Below are 22,972 nucleotides of genomic sequence, written 5' to 3'. Positions count from 1 at the left end.
GGCTCCGTTGCTCTCAAACTCCTTCGGGTCTTGTTGAGTGCGGCCTTCAGAGAGGCTGCGGTAACAGGAGGGTCATCAGCTTCATGAAATGTGGCAATCAGCGGATCGCTGGTACGGATTGTAGGGATTATATCCTCTACATGTCCGTCCTCGCCTGGATTAGGTGTCTGACCATCTATTTCCATAACGGACGAGTATCCCAATAGACGACGCCAAATGTTTCGGGCGTTTTTTGGATTTCCTTGGATATTGGTCACGCTCTTCTGGCAACGAGACTGGGACACTTTCAAAACAACGAATATTCCGTTGTCGGAATATTCGCCTCCGACGATCAAGTCAGTGATCGGAAACGTAAAAGGCTAGAGAGAGAAAGTAGAGAGAAGTTGGAGCTATTAATGTTCTTTTTCTTGTAATGTCTTAATCCACCCCTCCCATCATAAATGATTGGGGGGTATTTATAGGGGTGGAGCTTGTGTCAATTTTAGGGTTTGTACCCTAAAAATGCGTGACGTGATTGGCTGCGCAATCAGAGAACGCCACGTGCTATTTTGGGGGCGCCGCTTTGCGGCTTTCAATGATATCTCTCGGGATTTAGGCCCTGATGTAATTAGGCCTCTTTTGCGTGCTGATTTCAAGGGTTATATATGCCCTAAACACGTGGCATATTCCTGTAGTGACACGTGTCACCCTATCATTGGGCCACGTGTCGCTACAGGATTGGCCCAAGCTTTTGAGTGCTTTTAAGCTAGATGCGTGGCATCTTCCCATAGTGACATGTGTCACCTCTGACTGGGCCACGTGTCACCACGAGACTAGTCCACGCGTACGGGGTATTTTTACCCTCAACAAGGTTATATTGGAAGAAAGAAATAACACAATATAAACAGATCCTTAGCGGCCAAACAAGAAAGTGTTGCAACCAATTATTATAACGTGGACGTACCAGAAAAGTATTACGGAAGTAGTTTAGAAATTAACTAGGTTAGAGCCTGTGCCATTCAAGCTGTCAATTTGGGTATTCAAGTCGGGTTTGGGCCGCGTCGAGTCAAATTAGGTTTTCGAGTTGAATTAGGATCAGGTTATATCGGGTTAATCTAGCCTCAGATCAGGTTAATTCAGGTTCAGGTCGGGTCAATTTTAGTTTAGATTATTCCGGGTCGTTTACCTTTATGGGTGTAGGTCGGGTTCGATTTGAGTCAAATTCAGATCAGGTTCAATTTCAAGTTCAGGTTGTGTTGAGTCGCAGAGTCGGGTTTGGGCGGGTTAATAGATGGTACATTTAGGATCGGGCTAGGGTTGGGACAATAATAATTGTTTGATCAGATAATCTTAAATTTAGATTATTCTTGGTTTTGGTTCAAGTTCAATTCGAATATATAACGATGTGGTGAGGCTGAACCTATATAATTTGATCAAACATTATCAAGATTTTATTACACCTATATGCGAAGTAATAGATGACAAAGGTATATAAGCTGAACAAACTGTACCAACATTTTGTTAAGGATTGAGGATTTTAAGAATTGTACAAGCTGAAAGAAAGGTGTGTAAAATTTTATTAAACCTTTCATGACTCGGGTCGATAACAGGTTGTATGTGTTGGGATATAACCGTTTTCAAGCTCTAACTAGTTTGGGTTCAGATTGTTATCAGGTAGGATTAAAATCGGTTTACGGTTACTGTTAGATTGGGTGTAGGTTCGGGTTTAAGACATAAAGTTTTGGATTAAATCGGTAATCGATTAACATCAGGTCGGGTTCCAGTCGGGTTGCAAGTCACTAGTTTCACCCCATTGTTTAGGTACTGATCAAGTTCAGATCATTGCCGGTTCAGGTTGGGTTCTCGGGTCGGGTCAGTTTTTGACAGCTATACGTGCCATATATGCACGGTGATCATTATAGATTATTAATAGATAATTATTATAATCATAAATTAGTCGAGGAATAATAAAAGTATGTGATATGTTAAATTTTAATTGTAGCTTCTAATACACAATCAAAAATAAAAGTAAGCAAAAAAATCCGAGCAATATTTTTTTTGTTGTAAAACAAATCACGAAATATTTTTAAGAATATAATTTTTGGTTTATAGTTATCCAATTTTCTGTTTTAGAAAAATTATTTGTGAAATCTTTTTATTTTAAATATACTACATTAATATGGAATATATACAACAAATAATATTATTTTTGAAATTGATTTGTTTCCTTAATTAATAATTTTTTTTATATTAAAAATCTTATAATAGTTAAGGACACACTAGAAGATGACACGTGTCATTGCCGGTGTGTCTTTTAATATATATGATTGAATTAATTGATTTTTTAGACAATGCAGCCAGAGTAATATATTTATAGATTAATTGATATTGATAATTAAAAAATCAATAAAATAAAATTTATTTATTTAATAAACTAAATAAAATCCGAACAAATATTTGGTCTTTTAAATAATATTGAATATATAAAAGATCTTTTTTAAAATAGGTTTTTATATATTACAAACAAAAACACTAAAAACTCTTACTATATAAGTATATATCAATCATTCGCGTCAAAAAAAAAAGTATATATCAATCATTGCATATCATTGATATACACAAAATCATACATCTACAATATAAATCAAAACTAGCATGTATCATATAAATTGGATCAAATAATATTCAAATGGGATTAAATCATGATCGTTGTAGATGATTTTTGATATTATGGATGAATACTCTCTTTCACATTCATGTTTGTGACAGTGGAGTCTTTTGATTTATTGTAGTTTTGAAATCAAATAATATTTGATGCAATTGATTTTTGAAATATCAATAATATTAAAACTCTATATAAGTATATATCAATCATTCCCGTCAAAAAAAAAAGCATATATCAATCATTGCATATCATTGATATACACAAAATCACACATCTACAATATAAATCAAAACTAGCATATATCATATAAATTGGATAAAATCATGATCGTTGTAGATGATTTTTGATATTATGGATGAATACTCTCTTTCACATTCATGTTTGTGATAGTGGAGTCTTTTGATTTATTGTAGTTTTGAAATCAAATAATATTTGATGCAATTGATTAATTTGTAGCTGTAAAATAAAATAAAATAAATAAATAAATAAAAAAAGCAAATTTATTGCTTAAGTATAGGATATAGATTAAGGAAAACAATATACATACCTAGCTCTTAGGGCAACATGTAGATTGTAAAGAGCTAAACATAGAAAATACAAATTAATATTACATATATATATATATATATATATATAACAACAATGATTTGCATGTGATTTTGACATTCATTTTTAAATTAATACCAAATTAATAATGATAAATGATTATTTGGAACCCTTATTATTGCTACATACGAGTATATCATTAGTACCCATAAATTAATAAAAAATTGTGCATAGCCAATTTTAATAAGACTATAGAAATGTCTAGAAAATACTAAAATACTTGAATTACTCCTTGTAAGACCCTGTTCACTTTACCTTAAATTATTTTAGTTCTGTAAAAATAAATTCAATTCAATAAAAATAATTTCAATCCAACCCGTCAAAAAAAAACAAAAAATTTCAATCCAGTAAAATTCAATAACTTTAAAGAAGAATTATAATAATAAAAAAATCAGTAAAAATAATTTCAATTTAGCAAAAATAATTTCAATTCGGTAAAATTAATTTTAATTTCGTAAAAATATTTTCAGCTTAACAAAAATAAGGTGAAGTGAATGACACCTTATTCATGAACATTGACAAATGCAATCGAGTGCATGTATCTTATTATACATGAAGAATCTCATAATTTGAACCAATATTTCAAGCACATCTTAATCAATCTTTGATTTCAAATACTAATCTCCTAGAAAAGAAGCAAATTAAACGAAAAAATTATGCATGATAATACTTTATTTTGGTAACAAAATATTCTTTCAATTTTTTAAAATGGAAGTAATATATCAGCTTTTGCAAAATTGCATATATATATATATATATATATATATATATATATATATATATATATATATATATATTATGTAGTGACAAATATAATTGTTCAAATTTTTCTGAAAAAAAATAATATAATTGTTCAAATTGATACAATGGTGTTTAGGAGGCGTCTTTTGATTGTTTCCATTGTTGTGGTGTTTCTATTATCAATTTCGATTTATGAATCAATGGCAGATGATAGTTGTAACACATTCGAAGGGAGTTGGGTTTACGATCCTAGTTACCCTCTATACGATTCTTCGTTATGTCCATTCTTGAGCAAGCAATTTGATTGCCAGAAGAATGGTAGACCTGATAAATTCTACCTTGGTTATAAATGGCAGCCTACTGGATGCAATCTTAATCGGTGAGTCCTAAGACTCCTAACTGTATGTCTGTATGTACTAATAGGTACGTTCTTTCCATTTGTATTGTAGTATTGTGTTATTCTCTTCTCTTTTCTTTTCTTTTTTGAAAAAAAAATTAACAATATTTTTAGAGATTACTTTGAACGGTATTATTTTCAATTACTTAGGCTTCTTTTACTTAACCTTATTTTTGCTGAACTGAAATTATTTTTGCTAAACTTAAATTATTTTTAATGAACTGAAATTAATTTTACTAAACTGAAATTATTTTTTGCTGAACTGAAATTATTTTTACTAAAGTAAATTTAATTTTTACTGAGCATAAATTGTTTTTAGGGCATGTTCTCTTCCGTTGAAATTCAGTTCAGTTCAGTTCAGTTCAGTTCAGTTTAGCTCAGTCCAGTTCAGTTCAGTTCAATTCAGCTCTTAATTTACGTCTAATGATATTGCTAATGATATAAAGCCAAATTTCGTTCAACTCTTAATTTACGTCTAATGATATTGCTAATGATATAAAGCCAAATTTCATAAGCTCTTATTACAACGACAACAACAACAACAAGCCCTTAGTGAAGTGAAATTAATTTTTACTGAATTGGAATTATTTTTACTAAAATAAATTAATTTCACTAAACTGAAATTACTTTTGCTATATATTCTTCTTGTAAGGTAAAGTGAACAGGGCCATTATATATATATATATATATATATATATATATATATATATATATATATATATATATATATATATATATAAGGTGATCAAAATTTGATCATATGTAATGAATCTAAAACAAATGTAGAGAAATTTTTTTTCAATAAATTTTATATGTGGATGACCACACCGTATGATCAAGCTATATAGGTTATTGGGTCAGTATTACAATAGTTAATCGGTCATTGTTATAAGCGTTACTTGATGAGTATTACAAAAGTTACTCGGTCATTGTTGTATGTAGGAGTTACTTTGTTATTTTACAAGCGGTCACATGGTATGATAGAAAATCTTACGTCGACCTAGTCCACAATAACATTATTGTGGATCTAAGGTTTATACACACGTAACTAGCATTCTGACATTATATTCAACATAGTGACCCCTAATTTTAATATAGTAACCTTATTTTTTAACATAGTAACCTTTTTTAAAACTTGTGTGACCTTTAATGTTATTATGAATTTAAAGTACGACATTTATTGAATAGTGACCTAATTTTAACATAGTGATTATTATTATTCATATTGAATATTATATTAAAATTTTCATTAAAAAAAATTAACCTCTTATAGCTTTTATAATGTCACACTAACTTTTATTCCAAACCTAGCTATAACTTTTATTTTAATATAATAGTCTTTTCTTTTTATCAATAAAACAATCATATTGTCTCTGGTCTACAATAAATTATTGTGTACCAGGTTCATTTAACAATTTGTAATGGTATGATCAGCCGCGCACAAAACACGATAAAAAGACATGCGACAGTTACAAATGAAATCTAATAAGTACAATAATTATTGTGTATACCCTTATTTTAAAGTTGGTGTAAACAAATGACCAATTAATCACGCACTTTTTTTTGAATTGATTATTACTTACAAATTGCAGGTTAGATGTAAATGAATTTTTTACAAGATTTCAAGGAAAGAAAATATTGTTTGTGGGAGATTCACTAAGCGTGAATTAATGGCAATCCCTAACGTGCATGCTTTATGCGGGCAGTCGTAAACCTATTGCTAATTACGACTTGGCGGAGCAAAGCCAGCAACTCCCTTGTACACTTTTCAATTTCCTGTAAGTCACTTTCCATGCAATATATCCATTACTCCGTATTAAAATCGTACTTAAATAACATAAAAAAAAAAAAAAAAAAAACCAAAATTACATCAACGAAATTGTACTCCATATGGATTTTTTTTAATTTTTAAATATCTTTAGATTTGTATTTTACGCAATTTTCAATGTACAATTTAAAGTTTTTCACCATTAGCAAAATAAATTTAATATTTTGTAACATACTCCGTATATATTTGTAAAACTTAAAAAAATGTTGATATTATAAAACTACGTAGGTAGACAATATAGACGAATTTATATACATGTCATATGAGAATTTAATTTTTTTATATACGAATTAAAAAAAAGCGGTGACTTTTTTTTAAGTTTTACTAAATTAATAGTAAATGAAAAGATAAAAAAAAATTAGAGAGTAACAAGATTACATGACTATTAAGAAAGACTTATTTAGTCATTTACACTTGAACATTTTCCTGACTTATTTACAAATTATAGTTGTATATGCAATTGGAGGAGCATAATCTCACAATTGATATGCAATGGCATCAATATTTAGTCGACATAGATGTTGAAACAATAGGCAGGGTTTTGATGCTTGAATCCATCAAGAGCATTAGTCATGTATGGAAGGATTATGACTTGCTTGTCTTTGATAGTTGGCATTGGTGGTTTCACGACGGTCCCAATCAACCGTATCTCTCACTCAACTTATATACTTTCGGAATAAATACTCCTACCACCTTAATTTAAGGTGTTTGACGTATTTTATTTTTCAATTCGTTTCTCGTTGGCAGCCTCCTATTTAAAAGTTAAGAGGTATTGTAGGCGTCGCTCGAAGTGCGCCTACGTTAAAAGCATGGTGTGAATATGATTGGCACTCATAGGAAGTGGAAATTGACATATACGATTAGGGACAAGGAAAGTAGGGAGCCGCCAACAAGTTTTTAAGGAACTTGTAAACCGTTCACGGATCATAAAAAGACAACCACGATAAGGGACAACGATAGGCAACAACGATTGACCCGTGAAGGTTACACCCCATTCATAATCCATGAGATTAATAACTCCATATGGTTCGGAACCACGAAAGGAGGATCGGGAATGATGGTACGAAGTGAGTCATGGAGTCACATCTGCCCGTATTGGCCTCTACTCGATTCTTATAGTGAAAAATGATTCCTGCGATCTCAAAGGCATACAAACAAAAATTCAACTTGCTCCAAACTATTATTATGCTAAATTGGTTGAATATTAATGCAACACATAATTCTAAAATATTTGTGATCACTTGAATTAATTAACAAGATTAAAAAGGAACCTAAACCGGTTGTCCAAATTATCTTATTAGGCGTGATTTTCAATTACATATTCCCTTTAAACATGCAATATTGCGATCATAAAAAATAATAGAATAACATCAATATTGGAAGCAATTTAACAATAATAGTGTTAGTCAAATCAAATATTAAATACCTAATCATGATACTAGCAATGTAAAATAAAATAAGATTAATTAACTTAATTAATTACTTACATTCAGCACGTTCCTTTAAATTGCTACATCATGAATAAACTGTTAGTAAATTCAATAAAAAAAATATAAAGTAAATGGAAATTAAATTAAATAAAAAGTAGAGTTGATTTGGTCCAAACCCTCAGTTATTTGTACCTTTCACGCCTTGGTTTAAGGACAGAACCTCGGGGTAAGTATAGACTCCTTGGAGTGCTTAGGGGAATTATTATGGAAGAATAAGGAGGCTAGAAATTAGGTTAAAGAGGGAGAAGAAAATTATTTTTGGTGTAAGGTGAGAGAGAATGATTATTGGTGCCCCGAACTGCAGAAAGGGGGGTCCTATTTATAGGGAAAATGAGCAGAGGGAACACGCAAAACCCTAAAAAGATAAAAACCCTAAAAAATAATACCATGTCACGGCAAAGAGCACCGTGACACGGTGACAGGCACCGTCAGACGGGGGAAGATCCCGTGACACGGAGAAAAACTAAGTGACGCGGGAAATAATTAGGTTACGGGAAGTGAAAACGCGTTTAGGGATTACGCGGAGAAAACACGGAGCAATCCCATGGCACGGAATATACACTGTGACACGGGAAGAAATGTCGTGACACGGCATTGTCCACCATGGCACAGTGCAGTATGCCGTGTCACGGTGTAAAAAGTACGCGGAAATTACACTGAATATCCCCGTGTCACGGAATGGGCACCGTGACACGGGAAATTGCACCATGACACGGTGCAAAATCTCGTGAAACGGGAGAAAATTGTGCAGAATTACAAAAATGGGCACCGTGTCATGGGAATAAGCCCCGTGACACGTCAGCTTTTGCCGCGTCGCGGCATTTTTGCTGCTGCGCGGTAATTTCAGTTTTTTACCCGTTTTTAAAATAATCATAACTTTTGATCCGTAACTCGGAATACGGCATATAATATATCATTGGAAAGTTATCAAGTCTACTTTCCAACTCTATTGGAATCAAGTCAAAATGATATATATATTATAAGATATGACCATTTTAGTGGAAGGGTGTCGGTTTAGGCTGAGTTTAGTGTTTTGCTCATGTCTTTTTCGTTATAGCTCGGAATTGGGCTTATGATATATGGTTGGAAAGTTTATTTAAAAGCCTATCAAAAAAAAAATCGGATCAAAATTGTATAGCCATAAAATCAGTTTCTCTCAGTTTTGCGATGTGGACACGAAAAGTGGAAAATAGGTTATGGTTTAGGGAAATGAGCTAGAAATTGGATTGGTTCATGAAATATCTTGGATAGAACATGTATTTAAGCACTCCAAAGATTAAATAATCAACTCGACCAATAATGGCGGTAAAAGGTGTTCATCAACGGGTTTGGTTTTGGGGAGACATTTTTAGGTGTCTACAGAAGCCCCCACTTTGACTGAGTTTGTAGAAACGTCAGTTCCAAAAACGATAGTCAAAGTAGATGATAGGGAAGGAGAATGATTTAAGAAGTTCTGCGATCCTAAATCATTTTGTATACGCCGATACCTGCAGAAAAATGTTAGTTCTACAGGTAAAAGAGTAAAGGGATAGAATGCTTATCTGACACCAGTGTATCGGTGACAAATGAGCTTGGTAGCTTCCTATGCTTGAAGAAATCCACCGGATGACGTTTGTTGAAACGTTTTCCATGCTTGAGGAAAGCCGACTGATGAATTTGGTAGCTTTCTAAGCCTGAAGAAACTTATCGGATGATACTTTCCATGCCTGAGGAAAGCCGACTGATGAATTTGGTGTCATTCTATGCTTGAAGAATTCCACCGATAATGCCTTCCATGCTTGAGGAAAGCCGATTTGGCGGTTTTCTATACTTGAAGAAAGATCCACCGGATAATACTTTCCATGCTTGAGGAAAGTCGAAAGATGATGAGATTGCAAGTCTCTGTGTATCGAGAACCTTGCGTCATGAAATGATGGTGGTTCGATTATCCCCGAACGTGGGCTCTAGATGGTCCTCTTGTCCCCGGACGTGGGCTGTGGTTGGTTCGCTTGTCCCCGAACGTGGGCTGTAGATGGTCCGCTTGTCCCCGGACGTGGGCTGTAGATGGTCCGTTTATCCCCGGACGTGGGCTGTAGATGGTCCGCTTGTCCCCGGACGTGGGCTGTAGATGGTCCGCTTGTCCCCGGACGTGGGTTGGTTGTAAATGGTCCGCTTGTCCCCGGACGTGGGCTGTAATTGAGACCTGCAAAAATAAATTTGCCAATGGACTCGTATGTAAAGAGATTGACTTGACCACTGACTTGACCAAGTTTGACTTGATGTGACATGACATGTGTATGACTTGTGAGTGTGTGTGTGTGTGTGTATATGTGTGTGTGCAGACACAAGCAAACGAAGATGCAAAAGCAAAAATTTTCCGTCAATTTTTGTCATGAGTGGAGGGTACCGACTTTCTCCCGAAAAAGAAAAATGTGAAAACTGAACTTTTATTTTTGAACTTCCCTCGATGAGAAAATTTTGAAAAAGTTTTTTTTTTAAACTTCCCCAAAAGAAAAGATGCGAAAAAAGGAAAGAAGTTTTGAACTTCCTCGTTGAGCAAGACAAAATGAATCGCATGGATTGAATTGCTTTTCTTGAAAGTAATGTATGCATGATGCATGTCCTTAGGCCAGGAGACTAAAGACAATTACATCATGTGACACGATAGATGAATTAACTTAGGTCTTGGAGCTAAGCATCATTTATGGTGTAAAGAAACGATCTTGAACGTCACTTAGGTCTGGAAGCTAAGCACGTATACTGATGAAGTGATTATTTCATAATGAATGTTGCTTAGGTCAAGGAGCTAAGCACGATATTCTTTTTATGATTAAAAATCATTGATATATAAATGTTTCTCAGCACGTTATGTGATGCACGAAACAATGAATATTTCTCAGGTCAGGAAGCTAAGCAAGTATACAACGTTTCTTCTAATGAATGTTATCTTGAAAGATGATGAAGCGTGCGCGGTAAGGAAATAAGATTTCATGATAAAGGGTTCCTAAAGGGAAGGATGATATGGATATGGATGTGTGAGTGAAGTGTGTGAATGTGATACTAAGGCTGGCTGCAAGTGTTATGGCGATGGAAAGAGATGTGAGAAGAGTCAAAGATAATGACTCTTTAGGCTAAGTAGGCTAAATGATGTGGGTTCAAGTCCCCAAGTCTAGCTCTAAATGGGTAGGGGTAAGCATTGGATATTCTTTGACTCGATCATGCATGGATATGAATATGAATGTGGCCGCACCTCGATGTGAGGTTGCCTACGTATCCGTTAGGAATCAGGCCGAACGTAGCTCTAACCAAACTTTGCACAAGTGTATGTACACCTCAAAGAGGTCTTTAAAGGGTTGTAATGTGTTTAAGCTAATGGTTTAAGGAAGAACGGGGTAAAAGGCTCAAGACCAGAGAGAAGCCCTCAAGATGTGTAATTGTGTATTTGAAAATTTTGACTTTGCAAGTTTATTTTCAACTTTTTTTTGTTTTAAATTTCTTTTTTCTTTTTTTTTTATTCTTTTGAATCAATGTAGACAATCTCAGATCATGCGGTCCACCACTCACTTAGCATTCATGTTTCTCAGGCACGGTACCAAGCACTCGATGAGAGACGCAATTTGAGATGTGTTCATATCAAAGACATTGGAACACTTGCCTTTAGACATTGTTTTATTGTTGCTTTGCTGCTTTTTTTTTACTTGCTTTTTGAATGTTATTACACATCTTCCAATCCCAGGGTTAAGTGAATGTGGGTTGAAGAAATGAAGGCCAAACGTTAGACGAGGCTCAAAATGGTTGATGAAGAAATAGAATGTGATTGAACGGTTAACAGGGAATGACATGGCTGCAAAGGTGCCTCAAGTCATTGGTGTACCTTGGGTTTAGTTCGGTAATTGATTTTTTTTATATTTTTTTTATTGAGAATGAATGAATGAATGAAAAATTATATGATCGAGATGTAAAGGAAAATTGCTCATTTTATTAATGGAAAAGGTGAACGAAACACATGAAACATATAAAAATTCAAAATGGAAAACCTATGCTAGATATGAATGGGGAATGGAGATGAATGATAAATAAAGAAATCATGAAATCTTGTACGAAGGATCTGCTGTGCGCCTTGTGTTCATTACTTCTTGCCGCCTGGAGGGACAAGAAGTTTGTTTGCATCCACCAAGTCTTGAATGACGTCCTTCAAATTCCAACATTGCTCTGTAGTGTGGCCCCTTCCTTGATGGTACTTGCAATGGGCATTGGGATTCCATTTGGCGCTCCTTTCTTCAGGTTTTGGCTCTGGAAATGGCCCAATAGATGTGATCAAGCCTTGGCCGTAAAGGCGATCAAAGGCCGCATCATAAGTCATTCCTAAAGGAGTGTAAGTTCTTTTCTTCTTGGGCAATGGAGTATCAAGAGCTAACACTTCATTGAGATCAACTTGGCTTATATTGTTGGTAGTATTTTCGTGCTTAGAAGACGAAGAAGAAGGATGGTCGTTCTTGTTTTTCCAAGTGTTATTATTGTTACTACCAGCAGTCTTTATTAGCTCATCCTCGATATTGATGTCGATGTCGTATATAGCTTCGAAAGTGTTCAGTGGAAGAAATTTGAGATGTTCCCTATATTTATGAGTCATATTTAGAATAAAGAGGCGAACCATCTCTCTTTCTTTGGGGGGATTTACCAAGAGTGAAGTTGTTTCCCTCCACCTGTTCAGGTAAGCGGTGAAGCCTTCATTCTCTTTCTGTTTGAGAATGGAGAGTTCACGTTCAGAAGTTTTAGTTTGAATATTACACTTGTAACGATTCATGAAACTGTCGGTGACATCTTGCCAAGTCGCAGTATGCTTGGCATCTAAGGAATAAAACCATTGTTGGCAAGCATGTTCTAAGGAGAGAGGGAACACCGTAGTAAAGAGTGTTACGTCCAATCCCTTAAGAGCCATGGTTGCAGAGAATGCCTTCAAATGGAATATTGGATTGTCAGTAGGCTTGAACTTTGGAATATCAGCAGTGGAGAACTTTTCAGGGAGTCTGTCCTTCACATCCAAAGGAGTGGGAGGCCGTTCCACATAAGTGAAATCCTCATAAATCTTACTCATTTGTTCCTTCAGTTTGTCAAGGGTGGAAACAGTGACCTTGTTTTGTTCCATGGTAGTGACCCTAGTGGTAAGGGTTTGCATCATGGCAGACAGTGCCTCGATGGATTTGTTGATGTTCTCAATATCTTCTTTAGTGGCCATTGAAAGGTGATGAGTAATGGAGATGGAAAATTTCTCTTTGAACGCATATTAGATCTGAGAGATTGTTGAGGTAATGACTCGAACCGTATTAATCTATCCCTATTCCTTGACCAAGTACTGTGAAATAAAATAATTTACTTAATTGTTTGACTCATTGCTCAAGATAGGAAAGGAAGGAAAAATAGACATTTGAAAATAGGTGAGAAAACTCCACTCATTTTTTTATTATGACGAAAAAAAGGGTGCATGAACCTAATATACGATCATAAACGACCTGGTGCACGACTCGAGTCGGAACATAAAGAAAGTGTGTGGACTATACTTGACTCGTGAGTGACTAAGTGATGTCATAAGACTCGTGGTATGATCGTATGGCTAGACATGTGAACAATAACCAAAATGACTTACGCGAGGACCAAATTAACACGGAAGACTTAAACAAAGCTGGCTGGACTTATTTCAAGGGCACCGTGACACGGAAAACTGTACCGTGTCACGTGACAAGCTGCCGTGACGCGGTGGTTTTTTTTTTTGCTGCAAGTCCACCGCGCCACGGGAAACTCCACCGTGCCACGGTGGATGCTGACGTGGCACGGGATTATTTTTTTTGCTGCAGGTCCACCGCGCCACGGTGGACTGTGCCGTGACACGTGGACAGTCCCGTGTCGCGGCAACCCTTCCCCTTTTTTTTCTGCTAATTACTAAGTGAGTACGGTCCATTGGCAATCTTTATTCATAAAATAATCCACCATAGACAAAGAAAGATCGTTAAGGTTAGGATCAAAACGACCAAACATAAAACACGTAGGCACAATAATGCAAAGAATAGTTCGCAACCTAAGGTCAAGTTCTATGTTCGACTATGGTCAAGTTTATTTGGTGTCAATAGGGTACCATGGTTAAGAGTTTGGACGCGTTAGCAAGGCAGCCTCCCTTGAGGGTGTATGCCAACGGGCGGCTCCGTGAGTTCGTGATGAAATCGAACTCGACTCCATGGTTTGGGTGGATTTAATAACTCGGATGAACCCTTATTGCCATGAGAGTTTTTGGGTTGATAGAGCTTAAATCCCCCGGGGCTAAGACGTATGTAGAACACATACGTTTTTTTTCAGAAAAATCGAAGGAAGTTGACTGTGAGAAGAGAAAATAAGCCACCAGACTGATTTTAGGACTGCCGTGACACGGCAAAAATTCCCGTGCCACAGTACTGCACACCGTCAGACGGTGCACTGTACCGTGACACGACAGATTTTGCCGTGGCACGGCAGTCAGAAAATCTGACTGGTGCCCTGTTTTCCTTCGTACGCAATCAAGTTATTCAATTTTTCCTACAGGACAGACCTAAATGCGACGTTAAAACGTCTATGCATATGCAAAAATGCCAAATTAATCACAGGAATATTTTTTCAAGAATCTTTCAAGTCTCATCCACTCATTTTAATTAAATACCGATCACTCAAATCGATAAATAATCAAGAATCCTCCCCAGTGGAGTCGCCAAATTGTAGGCGTCGCTCGAAGTGCGCCTACGTTAAAAGCATGGTGTGAATATGCTTGGCACTCATAGGAAGTGGGAATTGACATATACGATTAGGGACAAGGAAAGTAGGGAGCCGCCAACAAGTTTTTAAGGAACTTGTAAACCGTTCACGGATCATAAAAAGGCAACCACGATAAGGGACAACGATAGACAACAACGATTGACCCGTGAAGGTTACACCCCATTCATAATCCATGAGATTACTAACTCCATATGGTTCGGAACCACGAAAGGAGGATCGGGAATGATGGTACGAAGTGAGTCATGGAGTCACATTCGCCCGTATTGGCCTCTACTCGATTCTTATAGTGAAAAATGATTCCTGCGATCTCAAAGGCATACAAACAAAAATTCAATTTGCTCCAAACTATTATTATGCTAAATTGGTTGAATATTAATGCAACACATAATTCTAAAATATTTGTGATCACTTGAATTAATTAACAAGATTAAAAAGGAACCTAAACCGGTTGTCCAAATTATCTTATTAGGCATGATTTTCAATTACATATTCCCTTTAAACATGCAATATTGTGACCATAAAAAATAATAGAATAACATCAATATTGGAAGCAATTTAACAATAATAGTGTTAGTCAAATCAAATATTAAATAACCTAATCATGACACTAGCAATGTAAAATAAAATAAGATTAATTAACTTAATTAATTACTTACATTCAGCACGTTCCTTTAAATTGCTACATCATGAATAAACTGTTAGTAACTTCAATAAAAAAAATATAAAGTAAATGAAAATTAAATTAAATAAAAAGTAGAGTTGATTTGGTCCAAACCCTCAGTTATTTGTACCTTTCACGCCTTGGTTTAAGGACGGAACCTCGGGTTAAGTATAGACTCCTTGGAGTGCTTAGGGGAATTATTATGGAAGAATAAGGAGGCTAGAAATTAGGTTAAAGAGGGAGAAGAAAATGATATTTGGTGTAAGGTGAGAGAGAATGATTATTGGTGCCCCGAACTGCAAAAAGGGGGGTCCTATTTATAGGGAAAATGAGTAGAGGGAACACGCGGAACCCTAAAAAGATAAAAACCCTAAAAATAATACCGTGTCACGGCAAAGAGCACCGTGACACGGTGACAGGCACCGTCAGACGGGGGAAGATCCCGTGACACGGGGAAAAACTGAGTGACGCGGGAAATAATTAGGTTACGGGAAGTGAAAACGCGTTTAGGGATTACGCGGAGAAAACACGGAGCAATCCCGTGGCACGGAATTTACACCGTGACACGGCATTGTCCACCGTGGCACAGTGCAGTATGCTGTGTCACGGTGTAAAAAGTACGCGGAAATTACGCGGAATATCCCCGTGTCACGGAATGGGCACCGTGACACGGGAAATTGCACCATGACACGGTGAAAAATCCCGTGACACAGGATAAAATTGTGCAGAATTACAAAAATGGGCACAGTGTCACGGGAATAAGCCCCGTGACACGTCAGCTTTTGCCGCGTCGCGGCATTTTTGCTGCTGCGTGGTAATTTCAGTTTTTTACCCGTTTTTAAAATAATCATAACTTTTGATCCGTAACTTGGAATAAGGCATATAATATATCATTGGAAAGCTTATCAAGTCTACTTTCCAACCCAATTGGAATCAAGTCAAAATGATATATATTTTAAGATATGGCCATTTTAGTGGAAGGGTGTCGGTTTTAGGCCGAGTTTAGTGTTTTGCTCATATCTTTTTCGCTATAGCTCGGAATTGGTCTTATGATATATGGTTGGAAAGCTTATTTAAAGGAATATCAAAAAAAAAAAAAAATCGGATCAAAATTGTATAGCCATAAAATCAGTTTCTCTCAGTTTTGCGATGTGGACACGAAAAGTGAAAAATAGGTTATGGTTTAGGGAAATGAGCTAGAAATTGGATTGGTTCATGAAATATATTGGATAGAACATGGATTTAAGCACTCCAAAGATTAAATACTCAACTCTACCAATAATGGCGGTGAAAGGTGTTCATCAACGGGTTTGATTTTGGGGAGACATTTTTAGGTGTCTACAGGTATACACACTCTCAAATTCATTCAATACAAAAATACCACATATTCTCCCATCACATGCATATACTTTCTTTATTAAAATAACAATTGATAATCACACTCCAAAACTCCGCCAATATGCCCTAATTAATCGAGTACACACTAAATTGAGGCGGATGGAGTACTAATTAATGCCTTATAATTTTATTTTATTTAATGTTGTTCGTCTATGTATGAGTGAATTTGTAGATGGGATTTCATCCAGTTGGGAAATGAAACAAAGAAGGATATGAATCGTACATATGCATTCGAGATTGCTCTTAAAACTTGGGCTAATTGGGTTGATTCCGAGGTTGATCATACCAGAACCAAAGTTTTTTATCAAGGCATCTCACCAAATCACTTACGGTAAAATAATTTAATTACTACTCGTAATATTTTTCTTATCCTTCATGAACACTTTTTTTTTTCTAAATAATAATATTTTTCCATGGAAATGGCAGTGGAAGTGATTTTTGAAAACCAGCAACACAAAACTGTGTAAACGAGCAACGACCCGTAAATGGATCAAAAAGCCCAGCAACACCAAGCCCAGGAATTGAAATAGTGAAGAACATATTGGGCCAAATGAAGAATCCACCTTTCTTTTTGGGCATTCCATTGTTGTCCGAATTAAGGCCCGATGCACATCCTCAAAAATATGGTGACTCAAAAACTGGTCCAGATTGCACACATTAGTGTCTTGCTGGTCTTCCTGATTCTTGGAATTTACTCCTTTATGCTTCTTTATAATTTTGTAAGCCTTTTTTTTCTAAAAAAAAAAACACAATTTATTAATGGACACACAAGAATAATGAATCAAATTTATTTTTTTCTTTATATGTGAAATTAATGGTACCTCCCATTAGAAATATTTTTTTTTTTTTTGTTGACGATGTTGAAGTATGTCCTATCAATATCATTGATCTTTATATAGGAAGAAATAAGAGACTTTAATAATTTTTAATTACGGTTCATATTCGTCCTCTATGATCTTAGAAAAAAAAAATAATTCAATCTTCCATTATGAAAAACGTAAAATATAATATTTACTGCTATCATGTATAACAGTCGCGTATTGTATGGATCAAAATGCTATATTCTCAAAATTACGACAAATCCTAGCGTATCGTCCTTTAATAAATTTCTGCAGTTTGTTTGTTTAAAACTTTAAACATATGTAAAGAAATAAATAATTAAAATGCTAGGGGTTTTATTTTTAAAAATGTAATTAAAATGTTAGTTGAGTTAAAAGAGTGTGGGCAAAAACTTACTTTTTTTGTTAATTGTTTTTGAAAGAACATACATTTATTCATTTTTAACAACTTAATTAAATCATTATAAATTTTGAAATATGGAATATATTTTATGTATTTGTTTAGATCCGAAGAGATTTGTTGAACAAATTAGTACGTTACTTAAGACAAAGACAAACCAATTTCCCATTTACCAAATTATATTCATCCCTATTTATTGCTCACATGTAGATCGATCCACATACGTATCTAACCAATTCATAACACTCAATTTAATTAATCTCATTAGCTTGTCGTTTTTGCTCCAATTAAATTAACTTAATAATCGTTGAATCAAATGAGATACAATGCCAAATTTTATTTCAAACACAAACACTAATAACTAACTTAAATCAACTGGATAGTTGTCTTGTGAGGCTTATTTTATACCATTAGTACTTTAAAATCAAGTGTCATTGATACGTATATTACTCAGGGACATTTTTTTTTTTTAACAAGTACCATTAGTAATTTAAAATTAAGTGTCGTTGATACTTATATTAATCGGGAACATTTTTGTTTTGACAAGTACCATTAGTATTTTAAAATCAACTAAGTGATACTATTTTATACCATTAATATTTTATACGAGTAATCAATTAAGATAGTCGTAAAATCAACTAAGATAGTTGATATCTCGACATCTATTAAATTAAAGTCGCTCACACATATCTTCTCCTTTATTATAAATACGAACACCTCTTTTCCCTCACTCTTTCACTCTCTCTATCCCCTCTCTCTACAAAATGAAGAGTAACTTCATTTCAAGTATTCTTCTTCTTCTCCTTCTTGTGGCAAATGTTGTTATCCTCGTAGCGAACGCGGGCGACGCCCAGGAGTTATCGAGTGCGGTACAACGGCACAGGAATCGCAAGCCGCTGAAGAGAAGAGGGCGGAGAAACGGTTGTAACATCTTCAAAGGAAGTTGGGTTTATGATAGATCATACCCATTGTATGATGCAAATAGTTGTCCATTTATTGGAGACGGATTTAATTGCCAAAAGAATGGAAGACCTGATAAAGATTATCTTAAGTATAGATGGCAGCCTTCTGGTTGTAATATTCAAAGGTAATTAACTTTCCTTCAATCGTTGTTCTGTTTTTATTTTAATAATAGTAATTAATTATAGTGACATTAATTATTAATGGTAATGTGGTTAGTTTATAAAACACAATTTGCATGACATTTTAGTTGGTTATAATGTACCCGTTATAATAAGTTTGGTGATAAAGACGATTGTTTAATTGAAACGTTGGTTCTGTTCGGAATTTATAGTCACATGATTCCGGGCGGAGTGAATATGAGATATGAGATCGGTGTAGATCGTGGACAGAGTGGGTTTGTTGGTGTTGAGAAATTAGGAGGATGGGCGGGAGGATGGAGAAATATGACTGTTGTACTTAAATATAATAAAAAATAAAAATATAATAAATAAATAAAAAATAACCGTCTTACGGTAAACGGGAAGTAATAGTGGGCCCTACACGTGAATACCAACACATTCACCCCATTTCAAGGTTTTGGTAGCTGTTTTTTGGGAGCCTCTGCACCATATTGTGCTTTGGTGAATGATGAGTGATACAACTAGGAGTAGTGTGTTTGTTTTAAGTTTTAATTATATGAGTAACTAGTTGACTCATTACATGAAATGCTCCGAGTCATTACATGAAATTAATGGATATATGTTTATTTTATAAGTTATGGAGTATGGAGTAATATTTTCTTTGATTGAGTTTTATTTTTATATAGTCGTTCACTATTTATTGATATTTTGTTTATAAGAGAGAATATAAATTATTGCTCCTTTATTTTGAAGGAGCATAACATAGCTGAACTTGATGTTTTATGTTCATGAAGTTTTATATAGATAGAATGATTTACCGTCCTTACCTGGATGCTCTTAAACTTCCCATTGTTCCATCACTTAAATGCTCCCACTTTGGTCACAAGCTTGCATTACCAAGCTCAACTATATAGATATAGATTATCAACGAAATATTCTCTCCGTACGTTAATACAATGTCTCTTTTGAGCATTTATTCCTCACATGTGAAAAAAGTATTAAAAATATGAATATTTATTGTAATAGTTTTATACTCCATACTACATATATGCTATAGTTATTGAGGTCAGTTTACGTTTATGTTGGTATAAGTTTCTGAATCCGTTTACAATAAATAATTAGTTATTTGATTAAATAATTTTTTGTTTTTATTTTTTTTGGGAAATGAGTCAAATATTGAGGAATAATGGTAGTTTCAAGTTTCAACTTTATTTGACGAATATATTCAGGGGCCGTTTAGTTAGGGGTAATCATCAAAGGGAAAGGGAATCAATCACCCTGATTCCCTTTGTTGCTGTTTGTTAGTTCTTTTTTTTCATTCCCTTTCCCCCTTCAATTCCCCCAAATCCTTCTAAGTCCATTCCCCACCCCCTAGGTATTCCCATTCCCTACCACCACCACATCACCACCTTCCTACCTACCATACCACCGGAAAACCAAATCACCGTCCTACCTGACCCTCACCGCCCCTCCCCCGACCCTCGCCAACTCTCCCCTGCATCGAAATCGTCGATTTGTTCGCACGTAGCCGATCCTCGATAAATTTCATCGTTGCCCCTTTCGCACCTCCCTCAACCCTCGTCGGAGGTTATCGCACCTCAAACGACGAGGGAGAATGGTTTCTAGGGTTTATTCGGGGTTGAGGGTAATTTTTCGGGGTTGAGGGAGGTTTTGCAAGGGGCGGGGACAACCGACGAAGGGGGAGGGAGGTGCGGTGAGTGGTTTGGTGGCTGGAAACGATGGAGAGTGAAGGTTTGAGGTGGATGTGTGGTGGTGGTGTGGTGGTGGGACCGGTGGTCCTCATTCCCCTTGTTTTTAAGACCAAACAATATAGAAAATTTTGGATATCTTCATTCCATTCCTTGTCTTTCCCTTTGTTCATTCCATTCCGATTACCCCGTGTGAACTAAACGGCCCAAGGCTTTATTTAGTCAGAGGAGTATTTAACGTTTGCTAGTTTGAGACTATTAAATACGATCCGTAATTGTTCATTGACACTCCGTATTTTATATGATACGACGTAATTGTATTTTTCTACGGTTACTTGTCGGGTAGAATTTTTAGGTATTTGAAAATAACAAATTATTCATTTTTACGGATTAATAGATAATTATAAGTATGGTATACAATAGAAAAATTGTTAGTCAAGAATTACTCTTTGTAGAGGCTTAGAAAAGATGTTACAATTACATTTGGTTTTTTTTTTTAAAAAAAAAAAAAAAAGGAAAAAAAAAAATCCTTAGGCTCCTCAATCCTTACGGTTTTTTCACTCCTAAAAAATTACATTGATTATGTCGTATGAATTTTGCTACCCGGCATTTTAATGAAATGGGGTACTTATTATTATTATTATTATTATTATTATTATTATTATTATTATTATTATTATTATTATAAATAATGTCTAAAAAAAAAAACTTTAGATATTTGATTTATTGCAATGTGGAAATTTTGTGAATATATTGGAAATTTTTTGTGAACAGATTCGATGGACGTGCTTTATTAGAGAAATGGAGGGGAAAAAAGGTTATGTTTGTTGGAGAATCATTAAGCTTCAATCAATGGGAATCACTTACATGCATGCTTCATAGCGCGGTGCCTCTATCCAAGTACACCGTTGTCACTAGAGGTTCTCTCTCTGTTTTCTCTTTTCCGGTAAGCTATCTCATCCATTTACACTCTTCCCAACATTTACGGTCCATTTGCTAGGCGGTAATTACTCAATTTGTTAGTACAAAGTTATTTTGTATTTCTTCTAAATTACGTATATGTGGTGGATTATGTGTTAGGGAGTACTTTTTTTCCTTTTTTTAGACATATGTACGAAGCTTAAAAATTATATATAATTGGATGATCATTAAGTATTTTCAATTTGTTAGTATTTTCATATATACTACTTTACATGTTTTATAATAAGCTTAACACTTCTTTGTTCTTGTACGTACTTTATATATAATTACATTAGGCTTATACGGAGTACATGACATTATAAAATAAGATCTGTTTATTTATTTTGAATAGGAATATGATACTTCAATAATGATGTTGAAAAATGGATTTTTGGTGGACGTTGTGACTGAAAAATTTGGACGAGTACTCAAGCTGGATTCTATTAGTTCCGGCTCTACTTGGTTATGGGCTGATGTACTTATTTTCAATTCCTACCACTGGTGGACTCACAGGTACATTATCATTATATTTATTATTATCATTACGAGTACTATATGTCTATATTTATTACGGCATCCTACTCCGTAACATGAAAGACAAAGTACTTGTTACGGCGTTGCAGAAATGCAATATATTTTTAAACTTTATGTCGATGGCTTAAATTAAGTGTACAACATTTGATGCAGATGGGAATACTTCATGACGGGAGGCAAGATTATCAAAAACATGGACCATATGAAAGCGTACAATATTGCATTGAGAACATGGGCTAAATGGGTTGATGCTAACATTGACCCTAGAAAGACTCAAGTTTTCTTCCAAGGAGTTTCAGCTGCTCATCTTAAGTAAGTTCTTTTAGATACACCCTGTTCGCTAATTAGCTTGGTTGAATACACCTGATGCTCACAAATTCTTTTTTCTTTTCCGGTTCTTTTGGTGTGTTACTTGGGTTTTGCGGGTCCAGTGGAAGCGAATGGGGAGAACCAAGAGCAAAGTTTTGTCGCAAAGAGACTAGACCGTTGTTAGGATCAGTGTATCCAGGTGGTAGTCATCCGGGTGAATTGATTGTGAGGAAGGTATTGAGTAAAATGAAGATGCCTGTTCATTTGCTCGACATAACCCTTCTCACTCAGTTAAGAAAAGACGGACACCCAGCAATTTACGCCGGTGGTGGTCCTAAATTACTTGATTGTAGTCATTGGTGTCTTCCTGGTGTTTCAGATACTTGGAACCAACTTTTGTATTCAATTTTGTTCCGACAGTGAATTCAACAAACAAAAACAATGAATTTTATTTTTTAAACAGCAACTGTCACTTTTTGTTGATTTTTTTTCTTCACCAGCAAAGAGTTATATTAAACACTATTAAAACACAGGAGCTCGTTGTCAAAAAAATATAAAAATAAAATTAAAATAAACACAAGAGCTGAAGAGCCG

At 35.0% G+C, this 22,972-nt stretch overlaps 1 protein-coding gene and 1 pseudogene across 1 annotated transcript; both read left to right on the top strand.

Annotated features, from left to right (window-relative positions):
• Positions 1 to 4,116: 4,116 nt before the first annotated feature.
• On the top strand, positions 4,117 to 17,260 carry LOC110702812 (annotated as a pseudogene).
• A 1,237-nt stretch (positions 17,261 to 18,497) lies between these two features.
• On the top strand, positions 18,498 to 22,876 carry LOC110702772 (protein trichome birefringence-like 42). Its single transcript, XM_021880519.1, has 5 exons — positions 18,498 to 18,871; positions 21,350 to 21,521; positions 21,888 to 22,048; positions 22,223 to 22,381; positions 22,501 to 22,876. Exons 1-5 carry the CDS (start codon positions 18,549 to 18,551, stop codon positions 22,799 to 22,801), a joined length of 1,116 nt encoding a protein of 371 aa, XP_021736211.1. The 5' UTR covers positions 18,498 to 18,548; the 3' UTR covers positions 22,802 to 22,876.
• The last annotated feature ends 96 nt before the right edge of the window (positions 22,877 to 22,972 follow it).

This window comes from Chenopodium quinoa, unplaced genomic scaffold (genome assembly GCF_001683475.1).
Source record: "Chenopodium quinoa cultivar QQ74 unplaced genomic scaffold, ASM168347v1, whole genome shotgun sequence".
In the NCBI taxonomy this organism is placed as follows: Eukaryota; Viridiplantae; Streptophyta; class Magnoliopsida; order Caryophyllales; family Amaranthaceae; genus Chenopodium; species Chenopodium quinoa.
Note: the sequence above shows the minus strand (reverse complement) of the source record. Positions and strands in the feature narration are given on the sequence as shown.